The sequence below is a fragment of the Chelmon rostratus genome, chromosome 4, assembly GCF_017976325.1.
Source record: "Chelmon rostratus isolate fCheRos1 chromosome 4, fCheRos1.pri, whole genome shotgun sequence".
NCBI classification, from domain to species: domain Eukaryota; kingdom Metazoa; phylum Chordata; class Actinopteri; order Chaetodontiformes; family Chaetodontidae; genus Chelmon; species Chelmon rostratus.
The window spans coordinates 11,978,170-11,999,561 of record NC_055661.1 but is presented as its reverse complement, the minus strand read 5'-3'; the positions used below and the strand labels follow the sequence as shown (position 1 = coordinate 11,999,561).

The 21,392-nt window shown below is 42.6% G+C and overlaps 1 protein-coding gene across 3 annotated transcripts; it reads left to right on the top strand.

Moving 5' to 3' along the window:
• Nucleotides 1-3,715: 3,715 nt before the first annotated feature.
• lhx9 (LIM homeobox 9) lies at nt 3,716-17,129 on the top strand. Of its 3 annotated transcripts, XM_041935576.1 has the most exons (7): nt 3,716-3,877; nt 4,387-4,394; nt 7,281-7,521; nt 8,526-8,728; nt 9,728-10,086; nt 13,618-13,820; nt 14,468-14,722. In XM_041935576.1, exons 3-7 carry the CDS (start codon nt 7,342-7,344, stop codon nt 14,720-14,722), a joined length of 1,200 nt encoding a protein of 399 aa, XP_041791510.1. In that variant the 5' UTR covers nt 3,716-3,877; nt 4,387-4,394; nt 7,281-7,341. The 3 variants fall into 3 exon arrangements, with proteins under 3 accessions (XP_041791510.1, XP_041791512.1, XP_041791511.1); XM_041935577.1 differs by lacking the exons at nt 3,716-3,877; nt 4,387-4,394 and adding an exon at nt 11,355-11,360 and having other exon boundaries at nt 7,405-7,483; nt 8,488-8,728; XM_041935578.1 differs by lacking the exons at nt 3,716-3,877; nt 4,387-4,394; nt 14,468-14,722 and adding an exon at nt 17,073-17,129 and having other exon boundaries at nt 7,342-7,521.
• Nucleotides 17,130-21,392: the final 4,263 nt, after the last annotated feature.

Genomic DNA, 21,392 nt, shown 5'->3' with positions numbered 1-21,392 from the left:
GCCAATGGACCCAACCACAGTCAGTTACAGTGTCTCCATCACTGTTGGCCAGACCAGCCAGGAGCTGACATAGGGTTGGCGGGGAAAAAAAACAACTTGAGTGTCAGCCGTATGATGGCTGAAAGGGACATCAGCCTCAGCAATTGGCCAGGCACGGCTGTGTGCGTTTGTGTGTGCGTGCACATGTGAATGCGTGCGCGTGCGTCTTGATATTCAAGCAGCATTTGAGCAGCCCTTTCATCAACGTCTGGTCGTTCTACACAGACAATGTCAGCTCGCCTCGGGGCAGCAGCCTCCACAGTGGTCATATGGACGACCCCGATCCCTGTGGTAGAATTACTGATAAAAAACACACATGGCCGCTGAGTGACAGTCAGCGCACCAGATTCCTTTGGACAGACAGGGCTGCAAATAGCACAGAGGAGCAGTTTCTCCCTCAGACCGCAACTGGTGGTCAGGCTCATGCCAGGGCAAGTCGTAGCCGCCAGATGAGCCCAGATAAAAGGAGAGTCAGGGGCAGTCGCGGGCACCTAAGTGCCCAAGGAGCACTTTGGCCTGTTCATTTCCCTCCTGGTTTTACATCTGTGTGGTCATATCTGTGATTTCTCGTCCACACCTAAAAGAAAAAGGATGTAATTGCTCTTTTTGTAGCTTTCACACTATCTAACCTATGTATTATGTTCTCTCCTGTCTTCAACGAATGGTTGAAGTAGGAAGAAAGAGGGTGTTTGACAACATTACATCATATACAAGCATCACCTAAACCACTGTGCCTTCTCTGAAAAAGCCGCTTTGCCCCATAAGGTTATATAGCGATAAAGAACATCCATCTATTATGTTTCCATGTCCTTTCTAGTGTGGCCAGATATGGACTAATACGCGCACCATTCCCCAGGAGGATACTCTGTCCCCAGAGGAGATGGAGGGGGGTGGCGGGTGGAGGTGGCGGTGTGCTGTTGGAGCCGTTCTGAAGGCAGGGAGGGGAGGCAGGCAGCAGTTGGTGTGCAGAGAGCAGAGGCTCAGGCTGGCTAGTTAAGAGCTTCTCTCTCCTATCCTCCATCTGCCAGGGACCGGGGTTGTGATTTGAGCTCCAGCAGAGCAGAGCAGGGAGGAGATCGAAGGAGGGGTGGAGGGAGGTAGGGGATGGGGGGTTGGGAGGGGGGGGTGAGGGGGGGGGCTTGAAGGGAGGGGGAGCATTGGTTGGAAGAGACAGAAAAGAGAAAGTGGAAGAAGTGGGGAGTTGGAGGAGGAGAGGGGAAAAAGTGAGGGAGAAAGACCTGGAGAGAGAAAAAGAGGATGGAAATGAAAAACAGGATACGCGAGGATTGAGACGCCTCACAAATCTATTTATAGGCTTATTCCTGTCTATCATTATTTTTCTAAATCACTGTTAGACATTTTAATTCGATGTATCAGCTATAAAAACAGTGCTTTGGTCATATTTCTCTCCTGCTTATGTATTTTGATATGTCCTCTCCTTCAATAATTCTGAAGCCATGTCCACTGTGTGTTTGTAAATATTTCCAGGATGTCTCACCCACCCGCCCTGCCTCATGTGACTGGGATACATGTGACTGGGATACAGCTTTACAGTGCTTCACTCCTCCCTCTGTTCCTCCTCCTCCTCCTCACCCCCCCTTCCCACTCCTCTCCTTCATTCTGTCAGTGTTTAGCCTGTGGTTCCCTGCACCACAGTGGATCCTGGGAGAGCCTTCCCACCTCCTCCTCCCTCTCCTCCTCCTTCGTCTCCTCGCCTCCTCGCCTTCTCCTCCTCTCCTTTTCTGGCCGTGCTTTGGCAGTGACTGAGAGCTCTCTCTGTGAGACTGAGTGTCACTTGAGGTGACCCAGAACTGATAACTCCAGATGAACCCTGGATGTGTGGTAATCTAACCGCCATGCCCTAGGAGCCAGGCAGCCATGGAGGCAGGCAGGCAGGCATCCTGGGTTGATGCTGTATCTGTGGCTTCAGCGTCGAGCCGAGCACGCTGCAGAGCCTGTCTGGGCATCATGCTCGGAGAACGCTGCGTGTGCGGTACGCGTTGTGGTACACAGTGAAATGGATCTCAGTGCCGTTGCATTATTGATGAGATACATTGTGATGTCAGCCCAGGCGGAAGGAGCAAAGCAAAATGACTGTTAGCAGTATGGCACACAATCATTTATGCAAGCAGTACAGAGGTGTAATTAATTGTCACCCTCTGCTCTCATCCCCAGCGCTCACTCACACAGTATTCCATTCACTTGTTGTCAATTGAATTCCATCTACGCCTCGGTATTGTTCTCAAGTGGCCAGTGTGAGCAGGCTTAGGACATCCTGTCTCGTGGATGACCTGTCTTTGTCATGTTAACAGTAAACATTAAATTCAAGTGGAGGCACCGTGCACTGTTTTATATTCTGTTGTCAATCTTATTATTATTTAATGGCTTGTTGCCATAATGTTTGCCCTGTCAGGTGAATAATAATCCAATAATGCATGAGGAAATCACTCCAGTACAAATGCAGGAGAAAACATTATATAATAAGGTAATGAATATTTGTTTCACTGCCTTAAATTAAGGAAATACAGTATCATTATAGGCCAGGCACAATCAAACCATCTTCAAAGCATAAACAATATTAATATTTACTAAAAACTTGACATTATTAAATAGTGGTAAATTTTTCATCAACAAAATTTCTTTATTCATTAGATGTTGCAACATGAGGCCAAGTGTGCGTTGAGTGGTTCCTGGCTAAACACACTCAATACTGCATTGAATTTATATGAAGTTTGTCAGCTCTGTTCTCCAGGTGAGACAGATGGAGAGACATGCAGCACACTTCAGGGGGAAATGAAATATGAACCCAAGGATGAAATCATTTTAATATCGTTGCTATTTTTGGAGGATACATCCAATACAACCAGTGGGAAAAATAGAAAAATAGACCAGGGTCTGGGCATACTGATTACTTTTGAACTATTATTAAATATAGTCTTTTTTTTAGACTGTACTGTTTTGATGATTTTGAAATTGAAGAAAATCTATGGTCCTAACAATTTGCCTACCACTGCTCAGTAAGTACGTGATTAAAATAAATAAAAATCAGAAATGATTTCGATTTGGTATCCATACCAAATGACTTTTCAGCAGGCTTTGTGGTTCTGTGCTGCACATCTTTGTCAGATGGATTGATCGAGTTTGACTATAGACCTGTCTAATCATTCACTCAAACAAACCTCTGCTCTCACACCACTGAAACTACAGCTGGAAACGTATTTGACTTGAGTCTCACACGGTTGGCATAGGTGCGACACGTCATAGTGCATTTTGTGATTATTTAGGAGCCAGGCCTACGTGTGCTTGAACCCAGCCATAACTTTAACGGTTTACATCTTTTTTTTCTTTTTTTGGACAAAAATAAAACTTTAGGCTCTGAATTCATCCAGTATAGCTGTAAAAGTCAAAAAGACAAAATAAGACGTGGCGTTTAAAGAAAAAAAAGTATCTAATTGTTCTGAAATATTGCTAAATCTAATTGTTTTTTTGCTTTTTGGCGATCACCGACTTCGGATGTAGTTTATCCTCCTTTAATGGACGACTACATCACACATTATAACCTACATGCTGAGTAGGCCACTGGCTCATAGGTTTCCATTTTTTGTGCGTTGTGTGTGTGTGTGTGTGTGTGTGCGCGCGTGTGTGCGTTGCCTTCATGCGGGAGAGGAATATTTAAATGTCTTGTGTTTTAATTGACGCTCGAACTCGAACTGTAGGCTCAGAAACGAGGAACAGCCCCCATCTACCGGCAGCGTCTCCTCTGTCTCCTCAGTGCGCACAGTCCGGAGCTCCTCAGCCTGCGCGCTGCACGGGGATCTCTCACACAGCACCGCCTCAGGTAAGACCTCTTCTTCAGGGGGAATAATAATACAAGGTTGGCCTTTTTTTTTAAATTAAAACAAACAAACAAAAACAGTGAGGAGTGCGTGTGAAGCAATGCGCGACAGATCTGATGCATGAGAGGTAACATGGGGGATATTCTCCGGGATTAAACAGGCATGTGGTGGAAGGTAAACCCAGATTAACTCTCTCTACCTAGAATTTTATTTACATGATGTTTTAAACAAATCGTTTCACCCTGACTGTCTCAATTATGTCAATATGTAGGCTAAGATAGTTAAAAAAGCGATCAAAATCGCGCAAGTTAAGCGGCACAAATGAGGAATTATAAATGTATGACGCTTTTCTTAAAATGTGGGGTTTTTTTTGTTTGTATTGAAGGTTGAAATGTGAGATTTTTTTCCGCCTTTATTTATATGAAAAAAGTGATTGGTCCACTGAGCCATTCTGGGCTCACACGCCATTTTAAACACGCTTGTTAACGCTGTTTTATTTAATTTTAAAAAGCGTCAGAGGCTTGAAATGGAGCTCAGTGCAGAGCAGGAATGAGCAGCGGTTATTCTGAGTTTTTTATAAAACAAAAAAAAAGATCGCACATCTTCAATTAGGGCAATTCAATCTCAGAAACTAAACGAAATATGGCACAGAATCGCCCTGATTAATCTTCTTCAGTTTATTTAAAGCCAGTAATGAAGCATGATGGGCAACATACATAAGCAGACTGTTTAATTAATAGGATATATTTAGAAAATAAAAGAGAAGTGTTATTCCCAAACTAAGTAATGTCACAGTTTTTTTTTTTTTTTTTTTTTTTGTTGTTGTTGATTTTTGTTTGTAAAATGGTGATTTCGTGAATTGGCTTTGGTTTACGCAGACTTTCTCCAAATGACACTATGAATTCAGACAGTGAAACTGATATTTTGTCGCAGGTAACATCCTAATTAGGCACAAAGAAAAGGAAACGAATCAAAACGACAGCACAAAAGACATTATTCCCTCAGCCCCTTGGTGTTCACTGACACATTGTTAAACCCTCCACAGTCAAATGAAATGTCACTGCTGCAGGCAACGGGTCAAAACAGCGTCTTTCTATCGACACTAACGACATGATGGATGCACATGCAGTGTTTATATTTTACTATGTGCATAAGTCCAGTTTTTGAAAGCAGAAATCGCCTTTTTTTCGAAGAGGAGAAGAAGAAGACGACGAAAACAAAAGAAAAAAACAGATGCAGCAGCCAGATTAAATATCACACAGAGCTGAGCTGATCACTCCTCTCAGGGCGTCTTTGTGCAGGTGAAAGGAAATCCGTCTGTCCTTTTTGAGTCCTTTCCTCGCCGCTCTGTGGCTGCCGCTGAGACACTGACCGAGCGCAAATGAGCGCGGTGCTTTGCAGAGTAGCTGCAGGTCCAGTCCGTCCAGGAGAGAAGGGCTCAAGCCTCGTCTCACAGCGCTGCTATCAGGGGGCCTCCAATTAAAGCCAACACAACTTCATGGTGGGTGGGAGGCTGGAGGGGGGGTTGCACGTCTGCACGTCTTTGTGCACGTCTTGGGATGAAGCATCCACACCTGAGCCTCGGGAGATCCATTAACGGGACCAAACCCGAGTCGCCGGTATATCTCTCGTTGTATGGAGAAACGTTCAGATCTGGCAGGGACCAGTGCTCCTCATCCGGGTTTGGGCTGTAAAGGCCCGCGTTGTGTGAGTCAAAACACTGACCTTGCGCTGCCTCTTTTTGGGTTTGTTGTCACCATACTTGGCCTGCGTGCTGGACAGCACAGCCAGTCAGTCTGCCTTTTTTATTTGCGTGGCACAGTTTTCACACCCTTTTAAAACCGACACAGATCTTTATTGTAGCTCCTCGGTCGCCTCCACGCAACATTATATTAAGGAAAGTATATGGAGTTTAAAAACAACACACTGAAAACATGCATAGTGCTGGCGACCAGCAGCTGGATGTTTTTTTTAAACTCTTCTAGCTTTATTTTACTATTTCTGCTCTCATCAAATCAACTCTTCTGCAGGTAAACAGGATTTTGGCCTAATTCAAGAGAGAGCGAAAAAAAGCCATGTTACAGGGTGCCGGGCCGTGCTTCACATGAGCCTTTAATGGAGACAAAACTGCTCCTGCACTGAAAACAGTGGCCTACATTTCTATACATTAAAAGAAGAGTTTACTTCGTCTATCTGCAGAGCATCAGTGTGCTCAGAAAAACAACAAGCTGCTGTGTGATTGTCTTATTTCAGTAAACAGGTTGGAACGGCGTGGGATGCTTTTATTTTTAACCAAAAATCTCATTCATTCGTGTTTTAAAAAAGCATTAAACCTTCAAAACGGTTTAATACAATCTGTCCCCGCCCTCTAGCCTATCACTGATCACTGCCCCGCCCCAAACAATACATTTACACACACACACACACACACACACACACACACACACACACACACAGTGAGTTATCGTGTTATTCTGGGACAACCAAACCAACCAGGTGAGGAAGGAATTATTTTTTTTAATAAATGAAAGCAGGTAACAGTTCTCATGGAGGGCTTCATGTCTCAGAGTCAGCTGTCCCTCTCTCTGACCCCTCTAACGCAACTCCACTGGCTTTTATTGCACTTCAGATGCACATTATTTGTTTAACACACGTTAAGTATAATATTTACACTCGATTTACTCTCAGCCCATTCTGGTTTATGCATCTCGTGACTGCACTCCAGCATCATCTCTCCTGTAAAGGGGGGCATAAAAGTAATGAAAATGTCAATACCATAAAATCGCGGTCCTTCGCGCAGCCAGAATCGGGAGTTTTTGAGGGAAGAGTGACAGCTCTTTGTTGGTGAATAGGAAGCAGTGGCGATGGAGAGAGAGGGAGAGCGAGAGACACAGAGGGAGAGGAGAGAGAGAGAGGGAGAGGGGAACTCCTCCTACCAAATTATTCAGACTGGGCAGGCTTTGCGGGCTCTTCACAAATAGGACACGGTTCTCAAATCCAGGCAGTCCCAACCTGACCTCCAAGCACCAAGGAACCCCTGACTGGGAAAACCGGGAGAGAGAAATCACCAAAAAGAAACAACAAAAACTTTGTGTCATTATTTTTTTGGCGAGTGTTCACACTGTAGCCCCCCTCCCCTCCCCTCCTCCCTCCCCACCACCACTTCCACTTCCACACCGGTTTGTCGCATCATTTGGACTATATTTTTTTTTTTTCTGGAGGAGAGACATTCACGGGAAGAAGGGGAAAAAGCTGGTGCACCACCACCACCACCACCACTCCTACTGTCCCACCCATGTTGTAGTTTCTTCGCTTTTCTTTTCTTCCAGTTGCCTTTGCACTCTGGCGCGGAGGTGATCCGAGTCTGTGGGGTCGCGTCGCTGTTTCTGTGCGCCTCTCTCGGAGCCTCAGAGCCCACTCGGATGCGCTGAGAGAGCGGGGCGCAGCGCTGCGGTAGCTACAGTATATGGAAGTTGTGGGCTGCAAGACAGAGGCAGGCAGTTGCACGTTGCGTCCAGGACCGGGAGCCATGCTTTTCCACGGGATCTCCGGGGATCACATCCAAGGGATCATGGAGGAGATGGAGAGGAGGTCGAAAACGGAGTCGCGCCTGGCGAAGGGCATGCAGCTGAACGGGAGAGAGTCGGTAAGAGCCCGGTCCACCCGTGTTTCAATTCATGTTAAAACTTTCACCTCCGTCACTGCATAAACAACCACCGTGGCACCCCCGATGTACGAGGACACGTACAGTTGTTTTGGGGGGTAAGTAGGAGACCAGAGAGGAGGATCTGTCAGCTACTTCTTTGTGTTCAATTATGATCAAATATTATAGTCTTAATCTTTAGCCAAAATTCCCTTTGTCTTGGTGCTGCTGATTGTGTAAATTTCTCAGTGTTTCCAAAGCTATAAAATAGCTATAAAATAATTAGCCACCAAAAACATCAACCGACTGCAATTTTACATGCAGAAACCTCTAAATATATTTTCAACGCATTGTAAAACAGCAAATAAAACACTGTACGTTGGAACAGGACTTATTTGTTTGCTGTCAACAAATTTAGCTATTTTAGTTCAGGCAGTTATACATTTACACATAACTGCTGACAAAAACATGGTAAACTATTATTATTAATATTACTACTACTACTATTATTATTATTGTTATTATTATTATTATATCTACATTTGTATTTTTTATTCTAAATGGAAAAAATGTTTTTTTTAATTTTTTGAATAGGCCTATATCCAGTATTTAAAATCTGTTTATCCTCCCAGCTGTTAGTGTATTTGTTGCTTGCTTGTCTTTGAAGAAATGCGAGATTAAACCAACAAAATGTTGGCTTTGCAATACAAGTCGCTCTCATTCTCCTCGATGTTCAGCTAAAGTCCGAGTAACCGTCGTGTGATGGATGGTGGTCGTTGCTTTAGGGGGGCCCATGAACACACCGAGCCTGCATTTGTTTAACGGCGCGTTTACAGTGCTCTTCAAAAAGGCCTCGTGTTGATAGGAAGAAAGTTGAATTTCACGGCCATAAAGGCCTGTTGTTTCTGTCTCTGCATCACGCATGTTGTAAAAGATTTCCCCAGCAGTCTCTTGAAGGAATCACTGCAGCTGCCGTGAGCTTTCCTCTCTCTCTCTCTCTGCCTCAGACCATGCCTTCCATGAGCCCGGAGAAGCCTGCTCTGTGTGCCGGCTGTGGCGGCAAGATTTCGGACAGATACTACCTCCTGGCCGTGGACAAACAGTGGCACCTGCGGTGCCTCAAATGCTGTGAATGTAAACTAGCGCTGGAGTCGGAGCTAACGTGTTTTGCCAAGGATGGAAGTATCTATTGCAAGGAGGATTACTACAGGTAAGAAAAAATACGGTTAATCATGCGCGTAATTTTAGCTTTTAGTGGAAAGTTCGGTCTCTGGCACGTACGGACGCACGCGCGCACGCGCGCACACCCACCCACCCATGCGCACAGAGGTCCATTTATTCTACAGGCTTTAAAGGAAAATGCACTTTAAAATCTTCAATGGACAAGTAACGTTTTTATTTTTTTTGTTTTTTTTTTTGAGACAAACTTTAGTCCAGCTACTATCAGCCCTGATTCAACAGGCTGTGGCCGCTCATCTGCAGCCGATATGCTGAAGCTTTTTGGGTCCAGTTCACTCTGGACCTCACTCTTGCCTGAATAAAAAATCTCCCAGAGGCCCTGCATGGTGGTAATTGGAAATAAGTTATGATATGAGATTGTACTTTTATTCGTTGGCTCTGAGTGTAATGTAGGCTGTGAACTTAGAGTCACCCTCTGACACAAAGAAGGCCTACACCAGTCTACTTTAAAAAAAACCGATGGAAAAATGCTGCTCTGTTATTCTAACATACATTTATAAAGCCAGACACAAACCAGAATGATATTAGTAAAATAAGGCACTCTAATACCTGTAACCTTCTGTGTTTAATGTCAACTGCACTGCCAAGGCCTTAGCAACTGTAGGTTTTATCACTGAGGCTGTGGACTGGCTTTCTAACTATTCAAAAGAGAAAATATTCGTACATAGAAAACAATTGTACGCTAAACAAAATGTGGCCTACTGACCATCCGTCTCTAGTTGTAGGCCAGATGTGGTTATATTAGCCCGCAGTGTAACCTCAACATACATGCCTGTTGTAGTTCTGCTATATACACTGAAGTTGTGCCAGATATACACAACCCTTCACTGAAATGAACGACAAAAACACGAGTGATACACACCCAGTTAGCCTGCTTTAGCCGGTGACAGAGCAGCCCACCTCTTCTGGCTCATTGTTTGTCCCGCTGGGTCTCTGTGTATGAGGAGTCTTGACGATCTGTCTGTTCCAGAAGGTTCTCCGTGCAGAGGTGCGCGCGCTGCCACCTCGGGATATCGGCCTCTGAGATGGTGATGCGGGCGCGCGACTCCGTGTACCACCTGAGCTGCTTCACGTGCACCACGTGCAACAAGACGCTGACCACTGGCGACCACTTCGGCATGAAGGACAGCCTGGTGTACTGCCGGCTCCACTTCGAGACGCTGGTGCAGGGACCGGACTACCACCCCCAGCTCAACTTCGCCGAGCTGGCAGCCAAGGGCGGCGGCCTTTCCTTACCGTACTTCAACGGCACCGGCACGGCGCAGAAGGGAAGGCCGCGCAAGAGGAAGAGCCCGGCCATGGGGATAGATATACCCAGCTACAACACAGGTGAGGGAGCAGGGCTGCGCGTCCACACCACTCACACATGTATAGAAAAGCATCTGTAAATAGTTTTTTGTTGTTAGTTTTGGTGCAAAAGACATCCTTCAGCTGGCTGACGCATGGACAGGCCCAATAGCAGGGAGACAGTGAAACCTATAGTAAAAACACACCGACCTCTACCGAACTTTAATCAACCCCATTAAATTACTGTGAAATTAAACACTTAGCTTTTCCTTATAGGTTAAATGCTTCTGGGAACTTCTGAAAGACCCCTGTTGGCCCATTGACCCCAGTTTTGGAACCGTTTCCTGCATAATGAATTCTTCACTACAATCTACACGGTCGTCGGACTTTTCTGACCAAAAGTGTTGTCGTCTAGATTTGATTTTACTTTATTAAAATACAGCAGCAGAAATGATTAAAATTAAGAAACCCACAAACAAACAAACAAGCAATTAGCCAAAATAAAAATGACTTTAAAAAAAAATCAGGCTCCATTTTTTTCCATTACGCAGACGAGCCAACCTTCTTAACCCAGCCGGTTCGTCGGGGCCCCAGCTGTAGCAGCCGATGGTCTACTTTACATAAATACAGAAATAAATCCATGTGTAGGCAATGCAAACGGAGGTAAACATCGCCTGCGCGCAACGGCGCCCGCAGCCAATTGATCTTCAGCTGTCTGTCCACGCGCCTTTAACGCACAGTTTCTGCGCTTTAAACTGTGGCGTGTGTTGCGCGCAGAATGGTCAAAAATTGACCCCGCCGTCAACGTGCTCATGGACTTTTATGATTACGGCAAATTTAGGTAAAAGTGACCGCGTAGAATGGTTGCTTAAAAACGGTGACCAAAATGTTGTTTTGCGTCTTTTGACTTTTCTGCTGTAAGCCAAAAAAAAACAGCTATAAAAACTGCAAGCATTAAGGTGCTGTTTCACACAGTCCCATCTAAAATCTCGCATTGAATCGCTGAATGTTATAGCTCGACCCCCCCGACCCCCCTGCAGCGTCCCCATTTTGTTGTCGCTTTCTGCGAATTAGTGTGCGGTTGACAAAGTTTGTCATTGTGCGCCAAGTTTCCTCTGTTCCCGGTGAATGGGGAGGAATAAGGGTAATCTGCACGTTAATTGTTCTTCGTTAATTGAAGGTGACGTTGGAATCCCTGGCCTCCTGCGCGGCGGTCAGCACGGTTCTCATGCAGGGACACGGCAGCGCCGCGCAGAGGGGCCTGCAGCAGGGAGAGGCCAGGGGCTCCCAGCACAGCGCTGCGCAGCCAGCGCTCCGTGTTGGTTGCTTATTCCTAAACACAATTCCGACAGATTATGCAAATCCTAAATTCCTCATGATGCCTTAACAGAGGAATAACTACGACGGCGCTGTGATTTCCTCCCCGCGTATAGCAGGATATGCCTGCCACAACAGAGCGTTATAGTATAATGCGGCCACAGCAGGTAAAAAATCACACAAAAGAAAATCCCACAGAGAAAGACATAAGATACAGCAATACGATGTCCCTGTGAACTCATTATTAAACACCACAAACACAGCAAAGGTCACAGTGGGAATATTATTTTTCATTTGGGATATTTAAATAGAATAGAAGGAAATAGAATAATATATTTTCTAATTAAAAAAAGAGAAATGCCTTTAAAAAATCTAAAATGTTCTAATAATGCAATGAAATGACCGTACAACATTCAAATTAGCCCATTACTAAAATACAAATATAACAGAAAATAAAAATAAGATTAATAAAATTAGGGAACAGCTGACAGATTTAGAGTGGCTGTTTTCTCTTTTCTAAAGTGCTCCTTTTCCCGTGTTGTGCTCAAACGCAACAAATGCACCCATTACGCCTTCCTCGGTGTAATCTGTTCAGGTTAATATCTCGCTCTGCAGATCAGGAGACTCATAGTCATGACAAATGGGATGAGGTTTTGTTTGAGGTTTTGTTTCTGCTTTAGCGAGCACGTTCGTGTTAGTTCTCACCAGGGAAAGGTGTGTGTGTCTACCGAGTATTCCTCACCACTCTGTAAAGTTTGGTCTTGTTTGGATATAGAGACCCCTAGTGGGTAATATCTAGTGAAACACAATCCAGTGAGGGCTGGAACAGAGGAGCATAGATGTCAATGGTTGTCATATTAATGGTGCGTATAGGTGTCCAAAGAAGAAGTTTCAAACAGCAATAAACATAATTCACGCCATAACACGTACCATAGCACAGGGGCACGCATTTAAAACCTGTATCCTATAGTTTAGTAAACCCGTACCTGCTTTATTCAAACTGATTTGTGATTTAACCCAATAACTATTTTTTTTTTGGCGAAAGTGTCTGCACTGCATCTTTATGCTGAAATCTTTAATTCATTTGATATTTTATCAGCCACTGAGAAAAACAACTGGTCAGCATTTTAGTTCCAAGGAGACATGAAAATCAATACAAAATACTATATAATTTAGAAATGCTATGCTGACTCTTTGCATGCAAGATTTCCTCTCCTTTTGCAGTCAAGTGAAAGATGAGATCGTATGAGACCTGTCCTAACATATATAGTAGATTCCATAGAAAAAAACTAAATCAATAGATAATTATCATTGATTGTATTTCATTGTATATATTGGTTCCGGGCATATAAATGTTCAACAGTCAGTCACATGTTAATTGAGCTTGTAAGCATTTATTTTTCATTGGAATTTATTATGTCAGCACATTATAGAAAATAAGCAAAAAACTAATTTGGAAAGTAATAAAATAGTGAAATAAAGCGTTTCGATTTATTTTTCTTATAGCCGCGCTAAAGGTTTCAGCAGCACAGTTCAGCCAAACGTGCATTTAATTTAGTGGATCCGTTTTTGCATTTCACCATCTTTATTTTGCACTTGCAGTACTACGACACTGACAAATGAGGCCCATTAGGCCTATTAGTCTTTGCAAACTCCAGCAGAAATAATTTAGCTCAGTCCCAGCGTATGGTTTAAATACATCATTGTGCTTTTATTGAAATGTAATAACACAGATTATATTAAAGCCTCAACAATCACTTCCAATATGTTACAATATGTAGAAAAGTTGAATTAATTTCAGTGTTTCACTCGTTTGCATGTTCCAATTTTATCTTATGAATATAGCAAAACTTTTATTATTTATCATGATGGTAAATGATAGATCTGTTAACATAGCAAGTCACTGCATGTATGATCTTTCCACTATCAAGTCCATATGTGATAGCCCTCATCTACGCTCTTAATTGTGTCTTTTCTTACCCTTCAAAACCACACCATGTAACAAGATATTCAATTTAACATTGAGCCTTAAATGTAGTGGAACATTTCATTAGTGACCATTGTAAATAATCAGATCTGAACAGCGTTGTCTTGATAGAAGTGAAGTGATCTGCTTTATCAATTCTTTCAAGAAAATGGTTGAGCGTGTTGAAATGAATAGCGTTTAAAAAACAACGCGCTTGCAGAGTTGAACATCTTTTGCAGTCACTCCTTTCGGATCCTGAGCCCCCCCGTGCTCTGCTCTCCCCCTCTCAGGCTGTAACGAGAATGACACCGATCACTTGGACCGGGACCAGCAGGCCTACCCTCCAACGCAGAAGACCAAACGCATGCGGACCTCCTTCAAGCACCATCAGCTGCGGACAATGAAATCCTACTTTGCCATCAACCACAACCCAGATGCCAAGGACTTAAAGCAGCTGGCCCAGAAAACAGGCCTCACTAAGAGAGTTCTACAGGTAAGCAGACAGCCATTCTTCTTACTGATCTGATCACCACATATCTGTGTCTGCATCACCCCACTCCTCCTCCATGTCCCTCTCATTTCACACCAGAATTATCATTGAAGTCATCTCTTTGATTTTGTTTGTTTGGTTGGCCCATTTAGTCATTAGATGTATATCCAGGGGTTTTTATCTGAAATTTATCTGTAGATTCTTAAATGCTATTTTTTTTTGAAAGAGCGGAGAAAAGTCGTTCTTGAGCGTAGAAACTTAAGTGTAAAGCTGTAGCTGATTATTAATAATGAGAGTGCACATGTTTCTTTTTATCTGTGGAACAGAAAAGGGTGTAATTCAACTCTCACATATAAGAAAAAAAAATTAAACGGACAGGAGTACTGTTCTGATTTGCTATTAAAAATTCACGTTCTTATATTCAGTGTTCAGGAGCTAACTGGTTCATTGTTATCTGCCCCATAAGCTCAAAATAATGTATGAAAATTGCCTGCCATATAAAGATTTATATACGTAAGGCGAGGGCATCCTGATGGAGTAATAGCTGTGATAACTTGATATGTAAAGTACTGTACAAATGATTTGATACTTTCTTTTAAAAAGTAATCCTAAAAACAAAGAGTAAAAGCCACATTGGGATTGGTTTGCAGGTTTGGTTCCAAAACGCGAGAGCCAAATTCAGAAGGAACGTTTTGCGACAGGAGAATGGAGGTGTTGATAAGGCTGATGGCACCTCACTCCCTCCACCCTCGTCTGACAGTGGGGCCCTGACCCCCCCCTCCAGCGCGGCCACACTAACAGACCTGACAAACCCCTCTATCACTGTAGTGACCTCCGTCACCTCTAGTTTGGACAGCCATGATTCGGGGAGTCCTTCGCAAACTACCTTGACAAACCTTTTCTAACAAGCTATCTCTAGCAGACTGAGTTTTTGTTTTTTAAATATGGTTTTGTTTTGTTTTGTTTTGTTTTTTTAGTTACTTTTATTTTCTTTTCTCAATTTGCATTTTATTTTTTTAAGTGACACCTTTAAATCTGCCAGAGACAGCTCCTTGGAACAGAAAGTGCTGTACTGTGTACACAAACAAGAACAACAAGAGCAAGAACAGCAGCGACCACATTAAAACACAAGGAAATCATTTTAATGTGTAGCATTTGAAACCGCATGGCAGCCGGGTCTGCAGTTGACTTACAGTATGCAGAGATTGATTTTGGACAGGACATTTTTGAAGTTGAAGGCATTAGAAAATTGTCATGGATCCCACAATTCATCGGAAAAAATAACTAAACTTGAAGCTTGTCTGGAAAACTAGCTCTTTTTTTTCACTTGATTTGACTTTATTTGTACATTTGTATTGAATTATGATAAAATAAGCCCTTCCTAATTTATGGTTAATTGGTAAATTTTAAAATAGTATGAATATTGCCCTCAGAAACCTGTATATGTATGCACTGTGTTCGCACTATCCAATTTATAGAATTTTTCTTTCTGTTTTGAAATAATTTGGGAAATAAACTTGTAGAATGTTCTGTATATGGATAACTCCAGAAAACAGGCTTTAATTATTTCCGAATGTTTCGGTCTTTAAGACTGAGTTGGATGGAATCAGACATTGAAATATCTCACAGAGCTACATGTAAAACATCTAAATTGCATTATAAGCACCGAACCATTGCAGCTTATATGGCAGGTAGATGCTGAAACCACATACATTTTTGTCTTGATTCACAAATCTACTGTGATAAAGAGAAAGAAGCAAATCTTACAATCTGTACAGTGGTAACTGTTCAACATGTAATGCAGTCACATGATAATTGGAAATCGGCGAGAGAAATTCGGATTGGAGAACAGTTTATGGACACTGTTGCAATCGATTGTTTTCATGACAGAGCACTTTCTCGGATTTGTTGGCCGCATAGATTAACCGTAGTCACATGGATAAATCCTAGTAAACATATCCATAGATCCACAGCTAAACTCAATTGCACAGTGACAATATACTGCCCAGTGAAAAGTGCATTATTGTTTTTATCATGTTGCTCAGGGTAACGATGTGATTTTAAAAGGGAAACAGAGTAGGGGTGAGAAATTAAGTGGTTGCGACGTTGCAGACTAGATTTGTAGAGCTGACATGAACATTCAAATGACCTCAGATAGGTGGAGTCGTAAGAGGCAGCCAGTGGGAAATCATTGTCCATGTGTTCTCCTTTTTGGCCATATTTATACTTTCTTTAATGACACTTGCCACTGAACAGACCAAAAACATGTTTCTTCTGGCTGAAAGATGGAGAGAAAAGAAAGACAGAGCAAAATCTTCAATGGAGTTGATACATTTCATTGTGAGCGTCACAATTTGTTCTATTGTAGAACAAAGTGGTACTCTAAATCTACTTAATGAAGTAGATGCCTAACTCAGTTCTACTATGTGCCTTATGCTATAACTTGGGAGAAAGTTTGTGAAATTCAGGATATATGTGTTCTTTGTTAACTGATTCACATCCTTTTGACGCCTCACTAGTTTTGTACTGTTTTGCATCTTATTTCCGAAGATCTTTTTATGGTGTATCCTGTTAAAAAGGGGGCAGCGATGTCATAGAAAGCATTTGTGCACTCTTTCAGATATAGTTGGGTAATCCAAGAACCTTATATATTGATCTTCGTGTTAATAGTTGAGTACAGTAAGTGTTCTATCAAGATTGTCCATGTTTCCCTGTTTCTTGATAAAGATGGTGTATAGAAACTATTTCCCCTTAAATATTTATGGACCAAACGGTTGTTATATATCTTATTAAATTTGTGTGAATAAAAATACTTTGCTTTAAATGGGTTTTATTTTTCATTACACTTGCCATTTTTGTGTTCTCTCTTGAATACAATTTTCGTTTATCACATCAACAAATGAGAAAGCATTCAGTTATTAATGACCAGCTAAACGTCCTCATTTTTGCTTCCATTTTTAATTTCTATTTCCTATTTTATGATGTTTATGGTTTTTAACGTAATGCCCCATGGATTTGCATCTAAACCCTGCAGTCAAAAATATGAAATTGCTTTTTAATGCATGAACATGGCTTTAAAATTTAAATCAAAGGAATGCTGCAAAGCATATATTGATATATATATCTATATACATATATACTATATATTCATGCATAGCATATTGGTGAAACTAAAATGAAGTAAGAGTAAATGCAGACCCCGTAAAGCCAGGTTGCTCTGTAGTTAATATATTCTTACTCTATCATTTCTTTCAGGGAGAACAAATCTTGGGGCATTACAGCCATACATCCCGACGTTTGAAAATTCCCTAAAGTATTAACAGAAGGGGAAAACTTTGATGGGAATTCCTCACCATTGAAGACAAAGACAATATTAGGATAAGACGATAGCATATTGAGAACAAATAAACAACCAACATAAAACCTGTTTCAGTTGCAAATGTACAACAGATGATTTTTTTAAACTAAAGTTTGTCCTGAGTGTTTGAATCCATCAACGGAGGAGACCCCACAATGTATGATATTTCTGATATCAATGTGAAAAAAAAATCTTTCTGTATTGGAATGTTAAATGCACAAAATGATAATAAAATGTATTGTAACATAGTAAAAAAGAAAAAAAAAACTCACAGAAAGGAACAGGATGTCATTAAAAGACAGCAGGCATCCAACATGATAACAGAGACGGTATGGATGTTACTGGTACGAACACACACACACACACACACACACACACACACACACAAACACAACCTTTCTCCCACTGCCTTGCTCCTATATAAGCACAATATATACATGCCCACAATCTTTGTTCTCCACCATACACACAGTTACACACACACACAAATGCACACACGCTGCTGCCCCCATGCACCCCACCCAAGAATCAGCTTGCTAAATAGAAGTTTTCTTTTGTCACGAGTGTCATTTCGTAAACACATGGCCTCCTTGAAACTCGGCAGCAGGACGCCCATCAAATATGATGAGTGTATGAAGAGGACTGCAGAGCTGGAGCTTTGCCATCTGGCTGTACCGAGGGAAGGAAGTGAAAAAACAAAGCAGATAAAGAAGAGATTCTCATTTTGCATGCGCCTCATCATCTTGTTAACATTTTCCTTGAGATGTATATTATTTCCTTTGATTCATTGTATGATTCACTGTCAGCTGCAAAATAAAGCATATGAAAATGACGTCCCTGATGCCCATATAGTACCTCTCAGCTGAAAAACACTCCTATAGATTAATTACTATTTACAGTATATAACAATTCTTTTCAGCTCAGTTTCACCCAAACTCAGAGTGAAAGTATAGTCACACATAAATCTTTTTCTATTAACTAAATAGCAATATTGTATCGACCAGTTTGAGTCATATATGACACACATGAAGCAAAAACATACAAACTGCGAAAACATGATTGCTTCAGTTAGCTGCTTGGCAGTGTTCTGTCTCATTACTTAGTCTGAAAGCTGGCTATATGTATGCCATGTAAAGAAGGTGTGTTGTGGAATGAGAAAAAAGAGAACTATAGAAAGCAAGCGGAAGGAGGGAGGGAGAGTGACTAAAGCCACATGGGGACCAGTAAACAGGCTGGTGTTGAATTCCAACAATGTGGGAAACAGCAAACACTTCAGTCAGTCCAAGAGGAAACCTCAGTCGCTGGGGTGCCTGCGCGCTGTGGCAGCAGGGCCGCGTTCCCTGGGTCTGATGGGAGGACGGTGGGCGGGTTGACACCACAGAGCTCCGGGAAGCAGGGCTGGAGCAGAAACACAAACAAACACAGCCAGCCCTGCTCAGTTTTGGAGCTGCAGGATGAAAATTCTGGACAACGTCATGGCCCTGCGCTGACAAGAATTTCAGGGGCTTGCTGCCGGGCTGTTGGTGACTGGAATGCATCTTATCGGTGTTTGTATAAGCAATGCCCAGTCAGCCACCTTCTTGCCAATAGGACTGCTTCACCCTATGCCAGGTATTTTCTTCTTCATTTCTAAAAATATATAGGAAGGATGAAAAAAATACTCCCTTGTATTGCACAGAAGCATGTGAGCGCCACATGAATCTGTGGTCTATTAACATGCTGTAAAACCATGAAATCCAGCTGATATCATAGTAAGATAAACCTAATTGCAACATGCGACCCTTACTTTTGCATTAATGTCGATGCACAGACATAAATACGAACAGGTATGAAAGGAGTTCTGCCAACTAACACCTCCACCTCTTCCTCTGTGCCATGACGGTGCATGAACAATGCTGACAGTGCTGTATGTTTTCTGTCATACGAGCAGTTTGTTCATAAAGCTTGGCTGACTCATACATGTGACGACACATGTAAGCATTCACAGACAGCTGGTTTGGAAAAGGTAATCGCACAGATGTGTTCAATACTTTAAATGTATCAACAAGGACAAAGATAATTAAACTCACAAGGGGCTCAAGTTGTGCTCATCACGGTGTGACAGCACGTCAGGCTGCACAGACCAACCACCTATTAATGCAGAAATACAGTTTTTAGAGAGGTCTGACCCAATCAAATGGGTTTGTGACCCAAATACTTGCCAGTTTATCAGGGCCGGGTTTTTACGAACCTGCTCAGACTTGTGACATTTGCAGCTGAGGCCTATTTGATCAGGTCTGCCTGGAAAAAATGTGTTACATCTAAAGGTCAAATGAGAAACCAGCAACAAGCTTATAAACACTTTAATCTGCCTGTCATCACAAAAAAATATTAGGGGAAATCTCCAGTGTCCAATCATGTTGACATCAGACATTGCTCAGCGGCAGCCATATCTACAGTGTCCAGCATTTCGTAGGTATATCAAAGCTCTTCTCAGCATGCACACGGTTAGATGAACTGAACTGGATCCAGGTGCAAAGCAACGCCTGGGTGGATATTTTCAGGATATTTGTACTCGTGGTCTGCAACACCTGTAATTCACACTACCTTGCTAACGGTAGCATGAGTTCCCTACTGAGTGATCAGTAAACTCCAGGAAAGTGTGTCTCTGCCGCCACACACACACACACACACACACACACACAGATACATGGTCACACATACATTACCACGCATTATACACACACAGTGACAGGCGACAGGGTCAAAACAAAGTATGGAATGATCACTGAGGCATAGGCCACACCTGCAGCTTCCATGTTGCTCTGATAGTGTTGTTTCTATTGTCACGGCTTGTGTGTGTGAGTGTGTGTGTGATATTCTGCCAGTTCCGCCTCAGTTCCCTCCTCTCATCGCTAGGCGCCTATTTAACCTCACCTCACACACCAGCCGCCCTGCTAACACAAATACACACCGGCACCGGGACACGCATAAACACCGACACACACGGGCAGATGTCAGAGGGGTGACAATGTGAATGAGATGTGATGTGTGTGCTCAGTGTGTGTGTGTGTGTGTGTGTGTGTGTGTGTGTGTGTGTCAAGACGTGTATTACTCACATCATGGGGACATACATCAGTTTATACATTCACATTGTGGGGACTCACCTTTCTTTTGGGGACAAAAGAAAAATCATAAAGTTGGAGTAAGTCTCCAGGAAATGGATGTAAGTCTATGTAATGTCCCCAAAAGCAATGGAAGCACAGCTCTGTGTGTGTGTGTGCATGTGTGTGTGTGCGTGTGTGTGAGGCCGAGGCCTGCCCTGCCCCTATGCAGAGCAGGTGGAGGTATCCTCTGTGCTGGGTGTTTGCCAAGAAAAGCAACACACCGACATGCACACATGCAAGCACACACAACACACACACTAAAACACAATGCAGACACACAAAAACCGTCGCTGAAAAACAGATTTTATAGAGTGATCTAGGCAGAAATAATATGCCATTTTGTCAGTTTTGTCCTTCACATTATCACAGACTATCTCTCCTGTGCCTCATTTGCACACAGCTCTCCACACGCCATTAATCCTTTATTTCTCTGTTGTGCTGTTATTCTATATTTAAAGGTATTTGTTATGTGACGGCTCACATCTAGACAACCTTGAAAATGCTGCGATCAAGGCTGATAACTACCAGTTGCAATTGCACTTTGAAGACAAAACAACATTAATTAGCGTATAAAATGGAAATGCAGGCGTCACATGCATGCTGCCTCCAAGTTCGCCTGGGTATATGAGGAGAGAGAGAGAACATTTCATACATATTTCCATCTGTAATCCCTTTCTCTTTTCCTCTGATAGCTGTGCTCTGTGAGGTACATAAACAGGAAGCTCGTCTGCATTGATACGCCATGTTTCAGCGTGTGACAGGTCATCTTTGTACTGGTAGAGTGTAACCTCTCAGTTCTTGCTAAACCTTCAGGATGCACGCAGCTCCTCTCCCCTCCATCTGCTGGTCTCTATGAAGTCTGCACCCGATCACAGGAGCTTTGACTGCAGCTTCTGTCTCTACCACATTGCAGTCATACCTAACCCCTGAGCCAGATCAACAACACAGAGGGAAATAAAAAAGACATGAGTGAAAACATCAACATTTTTTTCTTTTTAAGTGTTTAAAGTGTGCTTTCAGCCCCTGGGTGTAACATTTCTGCATATTTAGCAATGAAAACCTAGGTAGAAT